Source organism: Pelmatolapia mariae, linkage group LG4 (genome assembly GCF_036321145.2).
Source record: "Pelmatolapia mariae isolate MD_Pm_ZW linkage group LG4, Pm_UMD_F_2, whole genome shotgun sequence".
In the NCBI taxonomy this organism is placed as follows: domain Eukaryota; kingdom Metazoa; phylum Chordata; class Actinopteri; order Cichliformes; family Cichlidae; genus Pelmatolapia; species Pelmatolapia mariae.
Window position 1 is genome coordinate 20,970,279 of NC_086230.1, and position 24,365 is coordinate 20,994,643.

Genomic DNA, 24,365 nt, shown 5'->3' on the forward strand with positions numbered 1-24,365 from the left:
TTTGAAAGACCTTCAGAAAGTCCAAAGAACTATTGCTCAAGACCACCTTTTGAAAACTTCCAGTAAAATCTGGCTCTTCTTCTAGTTACCTGTAGCTGGCACACAGGCTATACAAACATGCTACACCATGAAGGAACATCTGCAGACTTGTCACCTTTATTCTACTGCCGGCAGTAACACCTCCACCTCACCTGGACCAGGGATAAGCATTTTCTCTACCTGCTGTGCTGCTGATCTTCCACAGGTTTTACTGCACCTTTAAAGAGACAACAATGTATGTATATAGTGGTTACATAACATTTAGGCATCATATTTACTGCTTGTCATGATGACATTGTAGTCATATGATAAAAGATCTCATGTCACTGCTATGTGATGTTTATTTAATCCTGCAGCTGCACAAAAACACAAGAAACTGTGCTGCATGTAAGACAATGATAATATGGGTTAATTGTACACTTCAAAAGTGCAAGCAGAAGCACCAACTCAAATATTTCTATATTGTTTTAATGCGTGTGTCACTAAAAGAGGGTTTTGTTTAATCTGAGAAAAAAGTGGGTCATGAATCATGCGAGGTGACACACACAGAACATCTCATTCATTACTGTAACTCATTATATTTATTCCTCTGATGTTTCAGGTGTGTTTCTGTGTCTAACTGCTGCTAATAGTTTCATTTACAGGGTCAAAGTTTGCTTTCTTTCTTTCTTTCTTAATGAACACTTGAGTTGTGCTCATGTAAAGATAAGTAAAAAATATATATATATATCAAAAACAGCAGTATTTATTTTGTCTTTAACTGCAACACATCTGAGATACAGACATCCAAAGATTTGGAAGTTAAATAAACAGATGCACATTTTTTCCCTTAAAAGATTACAGAAGAAACAAAAAGGGGCCCTGGTATCGGGATCGACCTGGTTACACTCTGACTGAAAACCAGGACGCAAATAAAGATATTTCAATCGTGAATTGACGCACTAATGGTGCAAAATGCTGCAAACAATATCAGACCAACTCACAAAATTAACTGTTTCACTCTGAGAATTGAGCTGGGGGAGAACTCCCACAGATGTGTTACTGTTGGTGCACCTGTGCCCACCTGTGTGTACTGTAAACACAGGCATCGTTGGCGCATTTGCGGCTTGTTGAAGCACATAAACGTCACTCATCTGACCCGATTTCAGTGTCTTATTCGTCACACTGAGGCCGAGTCATCGCGATAACGTGAAATCATCCTGCATTTTCGCTCTCACCTGAGGCAAATTAGTGAAACAAGCTTCATTACACCTCTACAAGTCTCACTTCACACTCGGGGGACGCTGTCGCTTTAAAGCGCCAAAGGAGGCGTGTAGGCACGTCGAGACGGTGACCGTGTGCGTCTCGTGTCTTACGAATGACTGCCGCTGTTTCAGGTTATGTGACATTGTGGCCGGCCAGGACACCTTAGCACCAAAGTGACTTACATTTTCTGAGTGATCGGGGCACACGGAGAGGCGGGACTCTGATTGTGCACTGGTCGTTAGTTTTTGGGGTTGTTGTGTTTTTTACGCGTGGCGCACTGCTCTGCTTCACGAGGTTACCGAACAGTTTGCACACTCTCGTGTCCCAGCTCAGTGGATTGATCAGCTTCTCACATCAGAAGAGCTTCTGCTTGGATGTACGTGCTTTGCTTCACACTTCAAAGTGTCGAACTCGGGGATCACAGGTGAAGCCGCCCGCGCATGATGTACACAATTACAAGAGGTCCCAGCAAACTGGTCACGCAGCGACGCACAGGTGAGACTGTGGGGCTAAACTATGAAGCACGGCACACCGGAAAACCCACTTTCACCTCGCCGGACTGCTGATAACAAGTTGTTTTATCCTCTTTGTCTTGCTCTCCAGGGCCCACACAGCAGCTGGACAGCAAAATCAGTGATTTCAAGCACAAACAAACGTCCTGGAATATGCCTGGGTAGGTGCACAGGTCGTGAAAGGAGACAATTGTAAAGAAATGATTGCATTATAGTTTTTTCAGATACTTCTGGTTGTGATTGTGAATGACTGTGTCCTACCAGCTGTGGACGTCATCAGCTAGAGACTGCAGCAATTGTTCATCAGCTGATGCCTCGGTGATTGAATAAAACCCCGCTTTGGTTTTCTCTGAGCTTGGCCTGCCTACTCTGTTGGTTTTTATGATTTTTTTTTTTTTTTTTTTTTTTTATTGGTTTAAACCAGCCAGGCAGACTGGCCCTGTTCATGTGTGTGTGACCTTGGATCACAAGGTCCCTCATTCAGCTGTTGTAACTTCTTACTCCTGCTTAACCAGCCTTTCTTGGATATAGGATATCACTTAAGAAAGTTCCTGCTTGGGAATGATAATGAGCACTTTCTTTCTTGTAGAAATCAACACAATACTTCTCTTGTCCCCCTTTCAGACTTCCCGCACCAAAGATCGTTTTCAACCGTCCGAATGGTAAGAAATACCATCACCCTGCTCCAGCTCTGCCCGCACACAATCATCACGAAGAGAGTTTCACCCTGTCACATGAAGAAAATGTCAAGTTTGTCTCTGAGGGTAAGAAAGTGAGAGACTATCCCACTGTTACACTGTATCCTGACACCCATCCCTCACTTGCTGTTTTGTGAATGACATTGTTTTACTATCAAGATGCTAACCAGCCCCCTCCTCTTCCCTCCGAGGCCTCACCCACACAGCTGCTCTGACACTGATAGGCGCTGAGCAGAAAAATGCTCTCACGCCCACATCAATCTCCTCTTGACCCACGCTGGCACATGTGCTGAAAGAAATGACATTTCAGACTCGGGGTTTAAATCTGGGCGTCACTTTAAAGAAGTGCACCAAAGGGTTCTGACAGGATTGTTGGGTCTGGTGACCCAGATTTGAAGTTTGGGCTTCTTTTTAACATTCGCAAACCCAACGAGTCTCCAGGAGATCCCCCACTTGTCTCAGTAGTTCTTACATTGTGTGTCCTGTTGTTGGCATTGAAGCTCAGTCACAGCAGCTCATAAACGACTTGAGTAACCTTGGCACTGACTGGACAAGGGCACAAAGTAGGCCTGACACCGCCTTTCTGCAAAGACAGAAAGATTCAGGTTGGATTGGTTCTTTTCTGTTCACTGAAATACAAATTGTATAATCAAACATATCCACTGGAGGCTCCTCAAAGTCATGACCTGGAGACAGCTGCCAAAGTTGAACTTAATCGTAGTGTACAACCACACACACACAAAGTTTGACCACGTGCTTCACTGTTTGGAACACAAACATTTGTCAGGAGAGGTATGTCTCTGAAACAGTTGCTGGACTTTACTTGTTAGGCACTGTGGGTGTGGCCCTGGAGTGCAGGACTGGACAGATGAGGACATTTTGGTGTTCATGGTGGCTTTACTGACCGAAGTCTTGTGTTTTCAGCCTGGCAGGAGGTGCTGGAGCAGGAGGTGGGCCAGGCTGCACAGAAAGCAGTGCATTATAAAGAGGCCACTCCCAGCCCACACATGGACGGTGAGTACAGCTACTATTTTTCCTTTTTGTGTTATCTTCAGACCCCAAGTCGGTGTTTTTACGCACTGTGACAAAAAAGTCCTGAGATTTTATTTATTTAGTGCAAGTGTAACAATCATATTTCATCTAGCTGCAGCTCACAGGCCTGTAACCGTTGCAACCTGTGCAGTAGGTCGCACTGGTTTATAACAGCCAAATGGCCTAGCATAGCCCAAAGTCACGGGTCAAATCTGTTGACTCATTCTAAAATTTTAATATAGCAATGCATAGGGAAAGCTCACACACACATTTTCATGGTATTTGTAGGTTGTTTTGTTTTTTTTTTTTTTTGTTTTTTTTGGTAAATGTAACAGTGATCATAATAATACTAAGACCTCTAGCCCAGAACAAAAATCCAAAAATCATGAATAAGATGAATCAAGAAAAAATACATTAAATACAACTTTGGTTCTGTAACTTTTAATGTGGTGGTGTGACTGAGCTGTTGCAGTTCAGCCTTAACACCACCAGAGAGCGATGATCACTTTAGATTCCCAGCAGGCAGACGTAACTGATAAGTCGGCAGTGTTAAATATATATATCGTAGCATTATGTAAGACAGCTTGATGTAAAAGATGCTAGTATTTATTTTTGAAGTATTTACGTTTCTCATTTAATTTTTTTTTATTTTTAAATGAGATTTTAAAAATGCGTTTATTTTGAATTTACTACACCGTCGCAGTTCCTCCTTGTGACCACAAGAGGGCACGGAAGACTCATTAAAAATGCCCAACAGTTGGTGATGGTTTAGCTCACAGGTTGAGTGGATTACCATTTACCACTGGGATAAATGCAGCAGTGGAGTCGTGTATTGAATAGGTGGTAAGGAAAATTTATAGATGAAGAGGAAAAGCGTAATATTTAGTGATTCTTTATTTTTCATCCTTTTGACATATTTATTCTCAACCATCCACGCCATGGACAAAGATGTATCTAATGGTTTAATTTCTGTTTTCTTCTCAGACTTTGTGCCCATAGATTTGGATGAATGGTGGGCCCAACGCTTCTTAGAAAACATAGATAAGCTCTCCTGACGCTCCTCTGGGATTCGATGCTCTCGGACAGTCTGGAGGTGAGACCGCGATGACGGCCCACAAAAGAAGAGGAAGCCTGGGCGGGAGTTCTGATGGGTCAAAGTGCCCAGATGTGGTTGAAATGGACTGACAGTGCTGATAACGGTGGACAGAGAAACTCCCGAGAACCACTTGAACTTGTGCGGTCTAACTGCCGTGCAGACAGACTGCACACAGAAGGATGAAGTCTTAAAACTGAGGTTCATCTTATATTTTCTCTCACAGCAGAGATGTTACTTTGAAATGCAGTAAAATTGTATTTTAAAGAAGTTCTGGATTACAGCTTCATTTCTTTAACCTGGCATTATGTTGAATCCGTGTTTATTTGCTGACAAGACTCCATAAAGCCCCACACTGTTTGACATGATGTTCAGCGCTTCCTGAATGCAGCCGAGTCTCCGAGTACGGGCACAAACAGCTGCTCACAAACATTTTAACACCACAAAACTAAACAAGAGCGTAAGAAAAAATGGTTCAAGCAAAAAAGTGAGAACAGCAAAAGATTACAAACTAGCAGGCTGAATTTCAAGAAATGTGCTGAGAGGTGGAAGGAGGAAACCCGCCCCACACACTTTGAATTTCGGTGCAGATTTGGATCACGTTGGCTAAAACTGTAAAATCTGGCACTGGCCTTGGCAGAGGATTTACTCTTAAGTGTCCTTGTGGTTGAGCTGGACAAAGAATGTTTTTCTACACAAAATTTGTACCTCAGAGACGAGGTTGTTACTCTCCTGCTGCCATTTTTCCATCTCTCAGCAGAAAAACACAAACCAAACAGATTATCTGGAAACTTAGAGGTGGCACATTTCCAAAAGGAAGACCAATAAAGCTTCCTTATAAATCCAAACTTGGAAAAATATCAGATATTTAAGATGAGTCCAGCTGGCAGCAGCATATCAGAAGTTCAGTGCTCACTGAGAAGCCTGGAGTATTCATGATGTGATTAAGAATGAGCCTGACTATTAACTGAAAGTACACTAAGAGTGAGCGTAATGGCAAAGTCACACTGTAACAACAGACAGGTGCAACCATAACCTTCATGTCCTGTAAATGGCAGGACCAAAGAACACAAAGCATAGAGACACTGAAGTGTTTATGGAGAATCTTCAGGCAGTTCCTGTTTCAGCCTTCACGCCTGCTTCACCGGTGGAAATGAAAGACTTGAGAGGGGAAAAGAGGTGGCGTATTCTTTACAAAGTCTAGTTCTCTGGCTTTATCGACCATTGAGCTTCTGCGAATGCTCCAGTCTACAGGCCGCTTTCACCAAAGCAGAGCGTGTCTGCGGGCAGCTCTCAGTGCTTCTCTAAAGCTTTGGTCAGGAGGTCGTTGAGGCGGGAAATCATCGGTCGAGGATCGTCGTTCAAGCCGGCTGTGATCATGGCATTGTCATAGATCTGGAAAAAATAAAAGGAAAACTATAGAAGCTGCATTGCTACCATTTAAAACAAATTACCATAAAATCTCTCCAGTGAACAAGCTAATGGCATTCTGCCTGAAGAGAAAGGCTGGGCAACGTTTTACACTGATAATAACATGCTTATTGTATCGGTGTTGGCAATATTAGCCCTGTATTTACCAAATCTTACAGCACTACAATGCAGCCCTTATTTTTTCATTAAAACACATTTGACTCTTCACTTTTGTTCTTCTGAATATAAGAAAAGTGTTAAAAATCGTGATATGGCATGGTTTTGTTTAGAGATCATTAATGGAAAAATGGGCAAAGAGCAAATAGAGATGAAATAACTGAGGGTTCTCCCAAAGCCACAATACCTGCTCCAGTAATAATCCAGCCAGCTCAGAGTTTGTGTCCTTCAGTGCAAACAACTTCTTGATCAGATCGTGTCTGTGAGAAAGCAGAGCACAGTCAGAAGAGGACAAAAACCCACTTTCTCCCACTCTCAATCCAGTAAAATCTGTCCACACACACACACACCCTGCATTGATCTCCAGTGTGGGCTGCAGTATTTGGGCTCTCTCCTCAGCGGTGCGGGCCAGCTGCTGGGTGCGGAGGAAGTGGCGTGCGGCGCCCATTTCCAGCACTGTGATCATGGCCGGGTGGGTGTCCAGACGAGGCGTCAGCTGAGGTGCCAGAGGAGAAAATTAACTACAGCACACGGTGGTACAAAGAGACGTTTAAATCTGTTTCTCAAGGTGCTTAAGATGAATTGGTTGTTACCAAAATCGATGAAGTAGGACAAACTGTGACGCCCATTGTTACTGGAATGTCCATTTAATGATGCAAGAAATGTGTAAATGTTCATTTCCCTTAAAGTTTTATTCATATGGCACCAAATCACAACAACAGTTAAGGTTAAACACCCTGCAATATTACAGAGAAAACCCCAAAAATCAGGTGACTTCCTGTGAGCAAGCACTCTGTCAACAGTGGGAAGGAAAAACTCCCTTTTAACAGGAAGAAGCCTCCAGCAGAAACAGGCTCAGCGAGGGGCGGCCGTCTGCCGCGACAGGTGATGATGTGACACCTGATTCTAATGTGCCAAATCGTTTTCGGCTGAAAACGATTTGGCATTTAAGGTGTGACAGTCACCTTAAATGTTTAAATGTAGTTTAAAGTTTCAGGGCTTTAATGTGCAGCCGTCACCTTATTAGCTCTGATAATAATTAACCAATTAAAACTATTAACTTAAATTAAAATGTTTTTATTACTACTCTGTACGGAGAAAAATCCAATCAGGTGACTTCCTGTCCTCTGATTAACGATCAGATTAACGATCTTCTGTCCTCTGCTCTGACTGTGTCTTGTCCTTTTTGTGACAGTTTTATGTTCTTTATAGATTTTTAATCACCATTTCATTATCACCCTCTGATAACATCTGTGATTAGAGCCGGTGCTACTCATACTGATCACTGTGTGAAAGAAGAGTCCCATGACCCACAAAACTCCTCTAGCGCATACAGAGCCTGAAGCAGAAAGCTGATTACTCCTGTAGTGATACCTGTTATCTCCACCTGGGGTTTTAGGTTTTGTTGAGCCAAAGAAAGCCTGGTTGTGCTGAACTTAGATGTGTCTCATTTCTTCACATTATAAGCTGAGTCAAACTCACAAATAATCGCATTTTCAAGCCGATTTCATCCTAAAATTTATGACCTGAAGCTTTGGAGCTTCTGTGAAAATGTTGGCTTGTAACCTGTTTACGAACGTAAAAACTAAGGTACGAGTCGCCCTAACTGTGTCAGAATTAGTCACACTTTGCTTAGTTCACATAGAGGAAGAAAGCTTCCACATCATTGTTTTTTATTTACCGACACGATGGTTAAAATGGAGTCCGTGACAGGAAATCAGCTGATCATTCACCACGGCTCTGATTTAACCAGCACTTACAAAAGTGTTTCTTTAACTTTTCCCATCATACCCTTCTTCGGGACCTAAAGTTCACACTCTTCCCACAAAACTTTACAAATCTACAACTGTGCAGAGAGAAAAAGGACAAAAAAGAAAGGAAACAAAGCGATCGAAGGTGCGGATAGAGACGACAAACAAGCCTCTAAGAACCCATCAGCCGAATTCAGAAACAGTCATTTCAGGTATCTCAGGCATGCAAATGTTCCTCTCTTACCTTTATGTTAGTCACACGGGGTCCTAGCGAGTTCTTCATCCAGGCCATGAGGTCGTCAGCCTGCTCCTGCGTCAGGCGCTCGGATGCTGCGAGGAAGAAAAGACGATGAGCAGGAGTCAAGTCTACAGCTGAAACAGCGAGAGGCTAGAGCCTCTTGTGAAAGACGGGCACACCTGGCTTGCTGTCTTCATACTTCTCCTCCTTGTAGTGATCGACCACGATGTCGGTCTCGACTGAGATCAGCTTCTTCTTGTCAAACTCTCTGAGATGCAGCAGGGTCAGCTCATCAAACTGCTCGTAGCAGAAGAGCACCTGCACACGTGCACGCACGCAAATGGAGACACGGCACCTTGTTATAGTGAAGCTATAAACATAAGCACCATCTGTTGTTAATTAATCAGGATAATTATCAGCTCGGGTTACCCGGCTGCTGGATAACTCGAGTCCGAGTCTTACCTCCATGTCCTTCTGCTTCATGGCTTCGTAGTAGGGGGAGTGCTCTGCGAGATGTCTGTTGGGGGCACACAGGTAGTAGATGTTACGCGTGCCTGCCTTCATGCGGGACGCGTACTCCATCAGATTGGTCTGCTGGCCGGCCGGCAAAGCCGACGACTCGAATCTCAGCAGCTTTGCGATATCCTCCTACAAAGAGCGAGAGCACGGAGCGTGACTCAGACTCAAAGTGTTTCTGCTAACCTTTAAAGTTCTGTGTCATTTCAATGTAAAGCTCTGGTGCAAACCTTGACATCTTGTTCCTGTGTGGTGACGATGCCTTCCCTCATGAAGAGGCCGTAGTCCTCAAAGAACTTGCTGTACTTCTCTGCCTCCTTTTTGCTCTGGTCCAGCAGGAAGCGGATCACCCTCTGCTGCAGAACATCACGAAGCTTCCTAAAGAAAGGAGACGGTAGAGAAATGAGCAAACGTCAAGGGGAGAACAAGCGAAGAAGAGAAAAATTGACTGCATGGATTTAGTGTAAGGGGTCAGTCTTCTCGCTGATATGCTCTCGTGATGTCAAACGTCTATTTTAATGCATAGTCAAAGCACAGGTTACCGTCATGGCTTTGATTTTGCACATGCATATTTTAGAAGAGATTTTTTTGTAACGAACTATAGTCGTTTCCTCTGGGGTCACGAAACTCTGTGTGGAGCGGTTTCCAGAAGAAAGTGAGCGGTCAATGAGATGCGTGGTTACAGGCGTGTTGGTATTTGGAGATAATTCAGTCCCTTTTTTTAAAACACTGTTTTAAAATGCAAATGTATGCAGATATGGCCTGAGACAGGCTGAACTGAGGGACTGTTATTTGATTAATGAAGAGTAAGTTCCACAATAAAAATACAGATATGGAAATTACAGTACGTCTCCTTCATTAAACCAAACTTATTCCTAAAACAGCTGCATTACTGCTGCTGTACCTGATGAGGGCGCTCTCCTGCAGCAGCTCTCTGCTCAGATTCAGAGGGATGTCCTCGCTGTCCACCACACCTAAAAACAAAACAAAAACATTCTGCAAAGTGTTGCATGAAGAAAAAAAACAAAAAACACAGAGCATGCTAGAAGCATTCGAGGAGGAACAAACCTCGAAGGAAGCGCAGCCACTTGGGCAAAATGTCAGTAGCTTTGGTCTGAATCAGGACCTTCCTGCTGTACAGAGCCACGCTGGACCCCATCTCCCTGCTCACATCGAACATGGATGGCTTCTGTTGGCAAATACATTCTTTCGTCACACACCTGACAGGAAACCGGCTTCCTCGACTCATCACTGCTGAAAGGTCGCTAAAGAACAATTTATAAAGCTGTAATGCAAGTTTACGTCATCTATCAGTACTGGACCTGAACACCAGCTGGTTTCCTAAATGAAGATTCTCACAGAGCTTTGCAACCAAACAGCAACTGAAGTAAAGTTTGCATTGCGAAATATTCCTCACCGCTTCGGGGACATAAAAGATGCTCCTGATGTTAAGCGGGGCGTCGGCGCGGTAGTGCAGAGTGTAGCGTGGCTTGTCGTAAGCCTGAGCGGCGTAGCGGTAGAACTCCTCGTGCTGCCAGTCACTGATCTCCTTCGGCTCCATCATCCACAAGGCCTGAAGGAAGACAGACAGCGATTATTACAAATTATTATTTTCACTGTCGTAATTTTAATATGTTTGTCTGAAACAGGGCTCTCTTGTAAATGAGACACTGAGTCTAAATGAGACTACTTGTACAAATAAAGGTTTAAAAAAAAAACCCAGTCCATTAAATCATTACATTTCTTTAATACTTCTTTTGTCTCCCACCTCTCCAGGTGCCTCAAATTCTTTAAGGAGACACTGCACAACATACACAGCTAAGATGTATATCAAATTTGGGCTGACAGCTCTTTGGGAATCAGCTTGTTGGTGCAAAAATACTATTTTATGCCTGCTGTCTTTGGATTTTTATGCTAGCAACAAAATGCCACAAAATACAATATAAAACAGGTTCTTTGCAAAGTTGTCTGTTATAAACAGACACCAAGATTATTACAGTTAAATACAACTTAACTAAATAAATACTAATGACTGACAGTGCTACCCCTCAGCCTCCTAGTAGACACACCCATGGTACTCATTTCAAAATCCTACGTCGTCTTGTTCTTAAGTTATCCCATTCACGAGATTTTCGGAAAGCTTACAGTGACTTTCAGGTTGAAGTCACCAAGATTTGAACTCGTCCAGGTTTTTTAGTAGATGCACCCCATGGTATCAATTTGAAGCTCCTACGTCACCTCATTCTCAAGTTATTGCATTCACAAACTTAGGTGTCCACACCACATGCCTGTCCACCTGGTGGGGTGACGACTATACCCCATGAGCCTTTCAGGGCTGAGGGGCAAAAACTACAGTTTGAAAACATTTAATCTAACTCAATTGTTTTTTTGGAACTTGTAAAACAAACTAAGGTCAAATAAAATAAAGAAATAACCTTAGTTTTACTATTTGTTAGTGCCTTTTAATAATTTATAGGTCAGGGTTAAAACGCAAACAAACAAACAAAAACATTCTGGTTAAAATTGTCAGGTATGAGGACTGGACTAAAATGAGTGAAAAAGCGTCTAAACAAACACAAGGAGCAAACATTTGGCTCCTTGGAGGCAAAATATAAAGAAATCAGGGGCGGCTAAAGACTTTTACACAGTACAGTACAGTCGTGCCATTTATTTTGTGAGTTTGGACCATTCAGTGAGAACCTTTGCATCCAAAACAGGAGAACAGCAGCTCACCTGCAGAGTGTTGAGCCTCCGTCCATTCAGAAAGATGGGGAAGCTTACAAAGTTGCTGTACTTTGTTACAACCTCTGAAACAGAAACAATAAGTACTGATGCATGAATACGTCTCCTCACTGCAGCCGTCCTACAGTTACCAAAGCAGCGACAGCACTTTTACCTTTAACTCTGTCCTCAGAGGAAAACTCCTTGCAGTCGTCTTTGAGGTGGAGCACGATTTTTGTTCCTTGTTGAACGCCAGTGGCTTCAGCAATCTCAAAAACCCCAGAGCTGAGGGAGACCATGTGAAATATTGAGGATTACACTTCTGATTCACAGCAGCCCTTCTCAAACCAAGGATACCTCTCTACAGCCACTCTTTGCTCTTACCCATCTGAAGACCACTTGTATCCAGGTGCACCGGGCTCAGACGAGCGAGTGTACACGTCCACGCGGTCGGACACCATGAAGGCGGAGTAGAATCCAACACCAAACTGACCAATGATGGTGCTGCTGGCCTCCGCCTGGTTCTGAAGAGCGTCCAAAAACGCCTACAGTGGGGAGAAAGTTACAGTGATGACAGAAGGAGTGAGCATCAGGAAACACAAAGCTGGATTTTAAAAGCCAAACTTACAACAGGAGCGCTATATTGGGTAAGTAATGTCACAATGAAGCACTTACCTTAGAACCAGAGCGGGCGATAGTGCCCAGGTTAGACACCAGCTCATCCTTGTTCATGCCGATTCCTGTGTCCTGTTGGAATATAGAAATCAGTCACTCAAGAGTTAAGCTATCCTAGTGTGTTGTATCCCATTTACCAGCAGGGGGCAGTAAACCATCTCAGGGCTTCAAGTGCACTAGAAGCACTAGGAACAACCTGCTACAGGAGGACTTTGCTTTGTTCTTTATACTTACCAATAGCGACAATATTTCAGTCTGGACCACAAGAATCAGAAGAAGATTCCCATTTCTATAATTATTTATAGCTGGCTGTATGGATCTCAGGACATAAAAAGCAGAGATATGCTACTGATTTAAGTAAGACAATGCAATTAAAGAGGGGGACCTGGGGTGGAGAAGGGTTGCAAAGCAGCTTGAACAAAGCTAGAATTATCCTGCTTAAGACTGGATAAACGGAAAGGTAACAGCTGAGCCATCGGCTGGTGTTTGCTGGCACCGAGCTCAGCTGATCTGCTAGGATTACGGCTCGCTTTCTGATCTAATGTTATCCTTCCTGTTCTAAAACTTGTCCAAAACTTCTAAAGTCAGTAAACAGGTGTACCTGAATGGTGAAGGTGCCCTTTGCTGCATCACTCTGCAGGTGGATCTCCATTGGAGCCGTTTCACCACCTGCTGATATCAATTTGTGGCGCAGTTTTTCCAGTGCGTCGCTGCCGTTAGAGATGAGCTCCCTGATGAAGACCTGAAAGAAAGACAAGTCAGTCAGAGGAGAGCAGTGAAGGTAAACTGTAATGATAGTAGGTTTTGTCCAACTTTACACCACCTCTTTCTCTGAGTACAGGGACCTGGCGACAATATCCAGCAGCTTTTTGGTTTCAGCCTGAAACTCATGTTTGTGGAAACTACCTGAAAAGATCAAAGGCAGAGCAACATTCAGCATTTGAGAACAAGCTTTCATGGGAAATATGTCTGCAGCTGTCCCAGTACCTTGCACAGCCTCTGTATCACTGATGATACTGTGCAGAGGCTCCTCCTCTGGCTCTTTCTCTGCCTCCTGGGTGCTGTAATAATACTGTGGGCTAAAGCCAAGGCAGGCCTGCTTCGAACTCCACACCCTGGGGCGACTGCTCCACCTCTGCAGCTGTCCAACCGACAAACCTGATGGCATGACGAGTAAAGATGGTGAGGCCATTTAACAAGGGAGCAGTAGCATTTTAGATCCCTTATCATCTCTCTAATCAGGATCTACTTAACCCTCTGAGGCCACAAGTTTACCCAAACAATGCCTGAATGCTGCCTACAGCAAAACACAGACCTTCGAGAAAGTGATTCATGGCTTCATGTCATCCAGGCTTGGTTATCACACTAGCTTATATTTGGGCATTAGTCAGGCTCTGCGTTCACATCTCTTGCTTATTCAAAATGCTGTAGCTCGACTCCTGTATCCAGGTGTACTGAGAAGCAGATTAAAGCATAGAGAGGATCAGGCTTTTGCGATTGGGCTGTAGGTGACGTCTCATGCTACCAGGACTCACAAGGACACCAGCAAAAAGCAAAACTAGAGAAAAGTAAATTCCGAGCAAGGGTCTGTAGTCAACATCTGCAAAACCATTGCTTATTTTGGGGAGGGGGGCTCCATCTTGCTGCCACTTTGATTTGAAACAAAGCAGGTGAAATGGATTTACTCGTCTGAGCAGTGTGCATGAGCCTTCTTTCAAAAAAATAAAATAAAAATAAAAATAAGGGTCTCACCTTTGTGTTTTTAAGTGTTTGTTTAACAGTAACGTTAAGTCCTGATGTTCTCAATTGAGAACATCCTGGCCTTTTCAATTATATCTTATTTGTTTGGGTGGCCTCTTTTTGCTCCAAAGAGGCAGGAAATTACCAAAAAGGTTCAACTGAAAGATACTTTTTTCCTCGGTTCTCAGGGGTTTATGGTATGGTACTTCTGTGAGCTTTCCTCAAAGATGGGGGATATTAAACAATAAATGAAATCTATTCAGTTTAGTGTGATGTAACCATGCAATAAAATTTATAAGCGAATCGCTTTAAATTCATTTTTAACCGTTAATCGGTTTCTACTGTAAGACACGTGAGCCGCAGGTTAGTTTAAAAAACATGGCCACAAAGGTTAGCCGAAGCAGAGTTTACATTTAACTGAGATCTTGGTGCTGTCAGCTAGGCGGCTAGGCTAACTTGGCTGGCTAATAAGCACAGCTTACCTCCAGTCAAGGAGCGCGAGACAGGTCGGCTGCTCAGCCCGCGTGTAGATGACACCAGCCGCGAGCTGGCCCTCTGAGAGGAACCGAGAGCGAACCGAGCCAGCGTGAGACAGCGGGACATGCTGACACTCAGGTGGGACCCAAAGACGAAACAAATGACAGGTCAACTGACCGACAGGGACACACACTGAACTACAGCGGAAAAAGGACCTGCGACTGCGCGCGATAATGACGTCAAAAGGCCGACCGCAATCTGCCTGATGAGAATAGGATGCTCTTCAAACTGTAAGTGCATAATTAAATTTTATGTCGTAATACACGGCTAATCACCTGTGTATATGTGTATATATTTATATTAATCTTTAGTACGGTTATTTATTCGAGTTTTCTGATTACTTAAAATTGAGATTTTTTCTTTGTTGCCAATTTACACTTCAAGGTCAAACAGAATGTAAAAGTAGTGCGTCATGTTCATGCAAGCAGCATTTTTTTGCAACAATTTGTTACATTTCAAATTGTCAATGGCAAAAATCTGATGGTTCATATTTTTTAAATGTGAAGATTTTTCTTGATCCTGTTTTCACATCAAAATAAACTCTTGGAAACTATGAAAGCTTGTCGTTACCACTTGGGGGAAAAAAATAAAACAAAAATTTCAAATTACCCATCTCCAAATTTCAAGTTTTATATTTTAATTTGTCCTCTTACCTACATAAAAATTCAGTTCTCTCAAAATCTCAGATTACGATCTTAAAATCTTACCTCGAATTTTCAGGTTATTTCAAAATTTGAGTTACATTTCACAATATTTCAGTTCACATATCTCAATAACTTCAGGTTATCAGTTTAAAACTTTAAGTTACACATCTCATAATTTCATCATCTCTCAAAATTTCAGGTTACCGGTACACATTTCAAAATGTCAATGTCCAACTAAGTTTGAAATGTCAAAGTGATAATTTTAATTTACCTGAAAGACCTTTTTTAGCTGCAGAAAAATTCGAGGCAGAGTCTGTGGCACACAGGTTTATTTAACAATATGGTATATAAGTACGAAATGAGCCATTTGAACCAATTTGTACAGTGATTTCATTTCTGCATATTTACAGTACTGTCCACCTGCATGATTTACATTAGAGAATAGTTCATCATCAATTCAAGTTTAATGCGAGAGAAAATGATGCACAAAACTCTCTGAACACAAATCAGCAGTCAAACAAGATAATTTCCCACCACAGGCGAAAGAGGTTTAGGACTTAATGAGAATTTCTTTAGACTGAAGGAGAGACAAAGCAATCTTTGAACATCTGCAAGACGAACACTGGGCCCAGGTCAGTAAAAAAAACATTCCTGCACCTGTGAACATGAACAAGAGTCAACGCAGGTTTACCTTCAACCTGCAAATTGTGTTTGGGTGTGTGCAATAGTTCCTAGATCTATACAAATACGTTAATCTCCTTTAGACTCTGCAAACAGGAAAGAAATTAAGGCTTTCCTAAAGGCAGTCCTTTTTGAAAAATGGCATATTAGAATAAATTAGCCAGGAACAGAGAAACTGAGCAAGAGGTGAAGCCTGGCAAAAACAATTCCCACACAAATAATTTTACAGTCTTCTCAACACAAATACAATATTAATTTGCAAACGTACAAAATAAAAAATAATAAAATGAAAATTTTTTTTTTTTAGAGAAGGTTTTTTAAAAAAGTCAATACCAGAGCATAACAAATGAAAAACAAATTAAAACACAAAGACCAGGGCAAAATCTTGCAAGGCTGGTCTGAACCAAAAATATATTCATTGTGTCTTTGTTGTTTCTTCAACAGCAATTATTAAATCACTCTGTGTACTTGAAAAAGTAGTCCTTGGTTCACAGTCCGTAGGCCTCGTAAGACTCATTTATTTTGTGATTTCTTTTAGCTTTTTACATCAGCAAATAGAAAAATTTTGCAGCTGAAAACAGAACAAGGCCTTTCTTCTGTCTCAAAATGCTACAATCCTTCAACAAATTTCTCTAGTGTGTCTCCCGTCGTGTCACCCACCATACCCATGTCACTACTCAACCCCCCTCGGTTTGGTGTGTTAAGCTGCGGGAGCATGGCGCTCTGCTCTGGTGTTCCCATGTGACCCTGCTCCATGGACCCTGACATGGGACCTCCTAAGCTGGGATGGGGAGAGCTGGAGTGGAGTGCGCCATGCTGAGGTGACGGCTGGGGTTGTATCCGAGGGGAGGGACTGGAATGAGGGGCCTGCTGCGAAGGTGGGCGGGGCGATTGCACTGGGGCTGGAGAGCGTACCTGGCTTCCCAGGGTGTTTGCCATTGTCTGGCCAGGTAGGTGAGCTCCTGCCTGGGCTTGGCCTTGGAGCATGTGAGGCTGTGGACTCATCGAGTTGGCCTGTGCCGAAGAGCCCATCTGCTGCTTCATCATCTGATGCTGTTGCTGCTGAAGCATGCGTTGCTGGAAGTTCTGCTGTCCATCCATTCCCATCCCAGGTTGGCCTATTTGAGATGTGGGAGGGAGCGGTCCCATAGGCCCCCCACCTCCTTGCATAGCCATGTGCTGCTGCTGCTGCATGCGGAGCTGGGAGTAGCTTCCTGGTCCCGGCTGCTGTTGGGGGAACTGCCCATGGGCTGGAGGCAAACCTCCCTGCTGCTGCTGTTGTTGCTGCAGCTGTTGCTGCTGCTGTTGTTGCTGCAGTTGCTGTTGTTGTTGCAGCTGCTGTTGTTGCTGCAGCTGCTGTTGCTGTTGCAGCAGCAGCTGCTGTTGTTGCAACTGCTGCTGCCTAAGAATTTGCTGTCTGCGGAACATTTGATTATTTCCGTTTGGTACCATCTGGCCTTGGGGGCCCATGGGCGGCATTCCCTGGGGTCCCACCTGCTGAGGAGGCTGCTGTTGAGGTGCCATCCCTGGCCGTTGCACCTGGTTTGCCATGCCCACCATTGTGTGCATTCCTGGCTGGGATCCTAGCATGGCCTGAGGGTTCTGCTGTTGGGCCTGCTGCTGTTGCTGTGGTTGGTTGGCTTGGTATTTTGCAGTCCTCTGTTTAATGAAGGCGGCCATGAGGTGGGGGTTAGACTTGAGGATGCTCAGGACCTGCTGTTGCTGCTGTGGGGAGCTGGGTGATTTCAGGGTGTCCAATAGCTCCCGCAGGGCACTTGGAGCAATGTTACCCGGCATACCTCGGGGCATGTTTTGTCGCTGTGGTGTCATGCCCTGCTGTGAGGAGCCCTGCGTAGGCATGACCCCAGACATCTGGTGACCCTGCTGGGGCATCATGGGCCTCTGCATGGGCTGACCTTGCTGGGGCATTGGGTTTCCCTGAGGCTGCTGAGGGGGCATGGGGCCTTGTTGAGGAGGAACCTGTGGCTGATGACCCTGGGGATTCTGCATCCCCGGACCCCACTGGCCCTGCTGCATCACCTGGGGCCCGCGTGGCCCCTGCATCATCTGCATTTGGCTTGGCATGGGCCCCATCATGCGTGGGTGGTTCATTGGCATCCCATTCATTGCATAATTCTGCTGCTGCTGCTGCTGCTGCGGCTGCTTTGACTTAGCTAACATCTCGATCTGTCTGGCCACCTTCAGGGCTTCCATCAATGACTCCTGCGGTTGCTGCTGCTGGCGAGGCTGTGGAGGCTGCTGTTGGTGCGGCATGCTGGGCATGGGTGACTGCTGCTGATGGAGAGGGGATGACTGAGGCCCCGGTTTACCTTGCGGCACTGGTGTTGGAGGCTGACTGCTGCGGCCGTTGCTGGGAAAGCCTTGGGACATATTGGTGGGGTTTGGTGGTTGCTGTTGTTGGGGCTGGTTGGACATGGGCTGGGGAGTCTGGGGTGTATTAGGCTGCTGCACAGAATTTGGAGTGTCTGGGGCATTTAAGGTAGGTGGAGATGGCATAGGCATACCCCTTCCAGCCATGGTGGCCATTCTGCGACGCATCATTTGAGCCTGCTGAAGCCTGTGCTGCAGCTGCTGTTGTCGAAGTTTGTGTTTGATGTTGAGACAGAAGGGCACGGGACACTTGTTCTCCTGACAGTGCTTGGCATGATAGCAACATAAAGCGATGAGCTGCTTGCACACAGGACAGCCACCATTGGTCTTGCGCTTGCAACCTTTGGTGTGCTGAACCACCCTCTTCATCTTCTGGCAGGACGGCAAAGAGCAGTTGGCATTGCGGCACTGGCAAGCGTGCACCAGGGACTGGATACAGCGCTGGATACTAAGGCGTCGACTCTCCTGAGGGCTCTTGGAGGCCTCTCCACCTTGACCATTGCTGTCATCATCTAAGCCCAGACCCCACTTCACCATTTGGTGCTCATGGCCTTTAGTGTTGTAGCAGTTAATGCATAGGTCATAGTCCTGATGAGAGGGGAGAGAGACAACATTTAACTTAGTTAAAAATGTAAACTCAGTGTTAATTCAAAACCGATGCAGATGTTGCTTTTAAAACACGGTCAATGATCACAACTGTATCTTACCTCACAAACTGTGCAGTGCCAGCGAGTCTCCACATGGTGCTTGCACTCATTGCAAGTGTACACAAAGCGGTCCTGGCCTTGGTTGTGCAGCTCCACCAGCATGCACATTGTGCTCCATTTACACCTTCTCAGTGAGCTGAACTCCCAGTGCTTGTCCCTGGCCAAGGTCAGAAACGCATCACGTCCGTCCATCAGGTCACAAGTCAGCAGAGGGTCAGGGTCCATGATGGGTGGCAAGGTGTTAATGACTGGCCCAGCGTGGAGGTGGATAACAAAAAATACCTGGTGGGGAGGGGAAGCAACACTGTTAGCTATAGGCATTGCTGAAGTGTAGTGCAACGTGACAAATTCCGTAACTCTTGTGTGGAAGAAAATTTTCATGTGGAATTCAATTATCCTCAGGAAGCAGCACAGTAAGAGAGACGCTGCTCTGTACTTATAATTTCACACACAACAATCTACCAGCTTTGTCTGAATTTTTTTCCCCAAGCTTTAAAAGAAGAGTCAAGATACTGAAATGTCACACGAAATGAAATTTTATTCATTTAGGAGAGACAAAAAAAAAAAAAAAAAAATCTGTTATAGTTGCTAGGGTTTCCCACCTCCTTATGTTTCTCCATTGTGGCATAGAGCTTCTGGGACAGATCATTGGCTACATTTGGCATTCCAGGCTTTTTCTTATTGGCTCGACTGACGCTGCTCTTGTTTTTGTTGGTTTTCTTGTTATTCTTCTTTTTGGCATTCTTGCTGTCAGCTTGGGCTCCCTTGTAAAAAGACACACATGGACATTTAGAGAAGTTGAGATTGCACAACAGGCAAGATGAGATTATGCAATTAAGCAGAGTGGTTTATACAGTGCCAGAAAGCCAAAAGCATTTATATAATGGGTACTTGAGAATGATACAATCTGGGGTGAGACAAAGGACTTAAACACTGGGCTGTTGATTCTGGGATCAGAAGAGGCTTTCTTTCATTAATAAAAATATTGTGAATCCACATATCCATCAAACTCACCTCTGTTGTCTCAGAGGAGGCTGTGTTCTCCTCCTTTTTCCTTTCTTCCTCTTCCTGCTCCAGCTCCTTGATGCTCTCCTCCAGAACATTAGGCCAAAAGTCACCCTCAAAGTACGGCAGCTCGTAGGCACTGGTCAGCCTGTCTTCTGTTGCCTGCTTGAAAATGTCCTGAACACAGACACACAAAAGCTCTTATCAGGCAATCGGGCAACAAGAGCTTCTAACTGGGGCAAGTTGGAAGTTGAATTTATGAAAAATAATGAGGGGGGGAAAAAAATCACTCCATCAGAGTGTACATCAAGTCTAAGTGGTTTAATTATAGTGTTTCAAAATTGTCAAGTCTTTATAATAAGACAAGGAGAGCCCCTTTATGTTGCACACTTATAAGCTGAACACTGTAGCTGGTAAATAAATGCTAATTCACTGATAATCCAGTGTAAATGTGCCCATCAGCCACTCCAGAGTCTTACAAGATAATCATTTATATTCCTAAAGCAAATTACATTAGTTCAGCTGAACAGCGTGGTAACCGCCTGCCGCCAACACCAGACTTCAAAATGTTAATTATAGCTAGGAAAGTCTTGAGAAACATAACATGCACCGGTGGTTACAAAGTTATTTTACTGGTGTAATTTTCTGACCTTGTAATCATGTATGATTCTTTCAGCAAAAGCCTTGTCCAGCATCTTTCTGTACCACTCTTGAAGCCTTTTGGGCTTGGGGATCTTCTGGTCCGGAGGGTGGCAGTGGAAAATATAGTCATCTCCTTCGCTGGGTGGGCAGGCCCAAATGTGACCCGTCACATACCTGGTCAGGAATTAAGTTATGACTCACTTAGCACTTAGAAGAACTAAACATGCATCAATACATGACTGAAAGGAGTTAAAATGCAACACTGCGTAAAGTTACTTTTTACCCACCCAAGTTTTTTCACATACTCCAGGTATCCTATTAAGATCTCGTGGTATACTGCAGTCCTTAGCATACGCGGTCTGAAGAAGTGAATACTGTCGAGGTATGATATGTAAACCCGTCTGAAAAATAGAAACAGAATATGTGACGTGAGAATAATGCACACAAACTAAAAGGAAACTTAGAGCAATGCTTCCAACATTTTGCTCTTGTGTTACCTGGTATTTGGAAAGGGGCACTCTGAGCCGTACTCCTGGACATGCATTCCAAAGAAACAAACGTCCACCCCGTCTATTTCCTCAAATGCAAAAAGTGCTTTGGTTCTGTAGGGGAAGCTTTCCACCATCTCACCTGAGTCTACAAACCTGTGGAAACAGAGAAGGTGTAAGCAACAGCAGCAATGGACAGATCGAGTACACCTCAACGTATAGTCAGGGTGCTCTTAGAGCTTCTGGCAGAGGCATGTCAACAGCATCCTTGGGGAAGCTGGGAACATGTAGTTTGAATGAACCGTGTACCACACCTCCATTGCTGACGCAGATGTACAGAACTGTGGTTATAAAGTTGTTGGTGCCTGACGCAGTATTCGCCCACGATGGCTTCTGGCAGAAGATGGACATAAGTGAAGGGAGGTCTCAATCAAAAGGGAGGGATTCTTTCGAGATTGGTTAACTTGTGCAACTCTGAAAGCAGCTGACTGGTACTGGCAGAAGACAGCGTTCTTAGCCGCCAACTACGCCAACTCGAGTGTGGGAGGGGTTTGGTACATAGAGCCATGGAACAAGATTCCCATAAGTCTTGAAGAAAATCTGGCCCCCCACACCCTCTAGCAGATCATTACATTAAGGAACCTTTTAAATACAAGCGCGCTCATGCTCACAGGTGTACACACAGGTGATCACACACACAAACTACACCCTTTTTGGCTCCTACCTCAAAGCACACTGTGCGCTGTCGATCTTACGTGCTGCACAATAATGTTTAATATTAAGTATTTAGTGTTATATTCCCATATATCATTGTAATGTTGTTTATTCTATTACTCTCGTTTTCTTCTGCTTGTTTTCTTTTTTCTTTCTCAACAGGTGATCCAGGTGATCGATATATGTATTTTTTGTCTGCTTATTTTGTTGGTTTTTGTTTTTTGCCCTTTATCCCCGTCCCTCTTCTCCGCTGTTTTTTTTGTTTTGTTTTGTTTTTTCCCCCCTCTTTCTTTCTCCCTTTTCTTTTCCCCTGTCCCGTATCTAGCAAGTAAAAAAGATAAAATAAAATAAAATAAAATAAAATAAAATAAAATAAAATAAAATAAACAATAAAAGGTAAATCAAATGGACCATTACGGCAAGGCTGGGATGGTCCATTTGGTAAAGTAAATCCGTTGGGCATCTTTCTTCGCCTTTAGACAATAATTCTGATGGCAAAAGAACCAAACGGGACAGGTTTAAAAAAAAAAAAAAGAAAAAAAAAAAGAAAAGAAGAAAATCTAGCAACCTCAAGTCAGATAACTCCGGAGGTGAAAGCAGTTCTCTGACCACACCGTAGGCCGTGGGGAGCCAGAGGTATGTTTCAACTTCAACAGGAAATCACACTTTTTAGCTTCCCTTCCCCTGTGGAGAAAAGTCCACCTCCATTCACAGGAGTAATGTGGTTTTCAACCTGGTTGCAGAGCACTGGACCAGCTCTGTGCCCTCTACGATGATAGATGAAGGTGTGGGGTATTGCCCCCAACTACTCTACAGATACTTTTGCTGACTTGAAGAAGCAATTCAACTGTGCCCCCTCAGGGGTTGCTTCATGATTATGGGTCATTGGGTTCATCTTTCTCATTACTGGCAATAAGGTAGGCTTGTTTTCCACCAGGGCTGCCCTTTGTCTCCGATTCTGTTCATTACTATTATGAACAGAATTTCTAGGCGTAGCCAAATGGCACAGGGTGTCATGTTCATTGGTCTTAACATGTCTCTGCTGGCTTCACTGTGCTATGGGCTACAGCTCCCAGTGGGGATGTTTGCAGCACATTACAAACTGGCATGGATTAGCGCCTCCAAGTCGGATGCCGTGGTTCCCACCCGGTAAAGGATGGATTTCCCACTCCAGGTTGGTAACAAGTGCCTGCCTCAAGCAAAGGAGGGCAAATATCTCAAAGATTTGTGCATGAGTGAGGGAAGAGTGGAGCGGAAGACAGAGAAATAAGCACAGCATCTACAGTAATGTAAATGCTGTTTAAAGGTGAGCACAAAGGCAAAGCTTTCACTTTACTGGTGAATCTATGTTCCTACAATCACCTATTGGCAATAACTACGAGTAGTGATAGGAAGTGGCAGAAATTAGCCTCCTTTGAAGACTGTCTGGGCTGAGGTCATTCATTTTGGTGTGGAGGTATAAAGGCTCTACTCAAGCCCAATGGAAGCAGTTGAGATGGTTGAGGCATCTGGCTAGGATGCCTCCTGAGTATCGCCTAGATGAGATGCTTCGGGTATGTCCAACTGTAAAAAGACACCATAGCAAACCCAGCACATGCTGTAGGGATTATATCTCTCAGCTAGCTTGAGAGGCCCAGACAACTCAGACCTGGACAGGCAGTTTAAAATGCATTACTGAATGGATGGACACGAGAGCATTTAAAAGACAGACTCAAGTCATTTGTGAAAAGAAGAAGAAAAAAAAAGTAAATCAATTTTCATAAGATTAAATATAACTCTGATGTTTTCCGGAACTAATTCCCTTTCCACAGTCAGATGTTTGATATGAAAGTATGAACATGGAGATTTCTGTTTATATCTGAACAAATTGCATTATGTATCTGCATTGTGACGTTGCACGAGGCATCAAATACACAAATGGACAGGCAAATGGACTGGTTAGTCATATATAGAGCTTTTCTACTCTACTTGAGCATCCAAGTACTACAAGACATCTCATTCAGCCATTCACACAAACACACACACACACACATTTTTCTATGTCTGAGTGCTTTCTATCCAACATCCACACTCCAATGAACACACTGACAGCAACTCTGGCTTCAGTATCTTGGCCAAGGGTACTTTGGCATGCAGACTGGAGCAGCCAACCAGCAACCTCCAATTGGTAGATGACATGCTCTACCCTCCTGAGCCAAGGCCATCCAACAATGCGCTGTGACCAGCACATTTTCCTAAAACTAGCACATCACTGACACAGTGCATTCAGCAAACGATCCAGGTTATTGCTCATAAAATGAAAAATGTGCCTTTGGTGATCAATTACGTGATCGTTGTATCTAAATTTGATTAAATCCTGATCAATAGTCCAGCAGGAGTGATGAGTCCCTATAAAACGACCTTTGGGATATTTGGGTAATAACCCAAAATGGTGATCATTTTGGTGTTTGCTGTCATCATGCCATGGTGTCCAAGTTTGATTAAATTCTGACCAATACTGTAGGAGAAACAAGCTCATTGGTCCTTCTACTCTATGAGCTGCAAAATACAAAAACTGATCTCTGAGGCATTATGCAGTTCAGTTTCTAGCTGAGATAAATGTGGAATCAGCCACGTGATTGAAAAGACTGAAAACACAATGCTATTGAAGATTTATCAGATGCTTTTATGCATCTGGACCCTCCAAAGGAAAAAAAATTAAAAATAAGC

At 43.9% G+C, this 24,365-nt stretch overlaps 3 protein-coding genes across 8 annotated transcripts in view; 1 reads left to right on the plus strand and 2 right to left on the minus strand.

The window, feature by feature from the left end:
• Positions 1 to 1,387: 1,387 nt before the first annotated feature.
• LOC134626230 (MAPK regulated corepressor interacting protein 2-like) lies at positions 1,388 to 5,397 on the plus strand. The gene is made up of 5 exons (XM_063471845.1): positions 1,388 to 1,779; positions 1,888 to 1,957; positions 2,421 to 2,560; positions 3,419 to 3,508; positions 4,511 to 5,397. Exons 1-5 carry the CDS (start codon positions 1,725 to 1,727, stop codon positions 4,579 to 4,581), a joined length of 426 nt encoding a protein of 141 aa, XP_063327915.1. The 5' UTR covers positions 1,388 to 1,724; the 3' UTR covers positions 4,582 to 5,397.
• Positions 4,909 to 14,538, minus strand: trap1 (TNF receptor-associated protein 1). Its single transcript, XM_063471844.2, has 18 exons — positions 14,330 to 14,538; positions 13,095 to 13,265; positions 12,931 to 13,013; positions 12,709 to 12,849; positions 12,108 to 12,179; positions 11,817 to 11,977; positions 11,608 to 11,717; positions 11,445 to 11,518; positions 10,129 to 10,284; positions 9,780 to 9,900; positions 9,616 to 9,685; positions 8,942 to 9,089; positions 8,658 to 8,843; positions 8,375 to 8,513; positions 8,202 to 8,287; positions 6,557 to 6,702; positions 6,394 to 6,466; positions 4,909 to 6,014 (listed from the first exon to the last, which is right to left on the minus strand). Exons 1-18 carry the CDS (start codon positions 14,448 to 14,450, stop codon positions 5,913 to 5,915), a joined length of 2,160 nt encoding a protein of 719 aa, XP_063327914.1. The 5' UTR covers positions 14,451 to 14,538; the 3' UTR covers positions 4,909 to 5,912.
• Positions 14,539 to 15,346: 808 nt separating this feature from the next.
• crebbpb (CREB binding protein b) overlaps positions 15,347 to 24,365 on the minus strand; it is a 41,531-nt gene continuing 32,512 nt past the window's right edge. For all 6 annotated transcript variants that reach the window (XM_063471851.1, XM_063471850.1, XM_063471849.1 and 3 more), the window contains 7 exons: positions 20,952 to 21,098; positions 20,742 to 20,855; positions 20,463 to 20,628; positions 19,822 to 19,989; positions 19,410 to 19,571; positions 18,808 to 19,089; positions 15,347 to 18,688 (listed from right to left, as the gene is read on the minus strand). In XM_063471851.1, the coding sequence (XP_063327921.1) occupies positions 16,319 to 18,688; positions 18,808 to 19,089; positions 19,410 to 19,571; positions 19,822 to 19,989; positions 20,463 to 20,628; positions 20,742 to 20,855; positions 20,952 to 21,098 (3,409 nt within the window). In that variant the 3' untranslated portion in view covers positions 15,347 to 16,318. The remainder of the gene's footprint in view (positions 18,689 to 18,807; positions 19,090 to 19,409; positions 19,572 to 19,821; positions 19,990 to 20,462; positions 20,629 to 20,741; positions 20,856 to 20,951; positions 21,099 to 24,365) is intronic.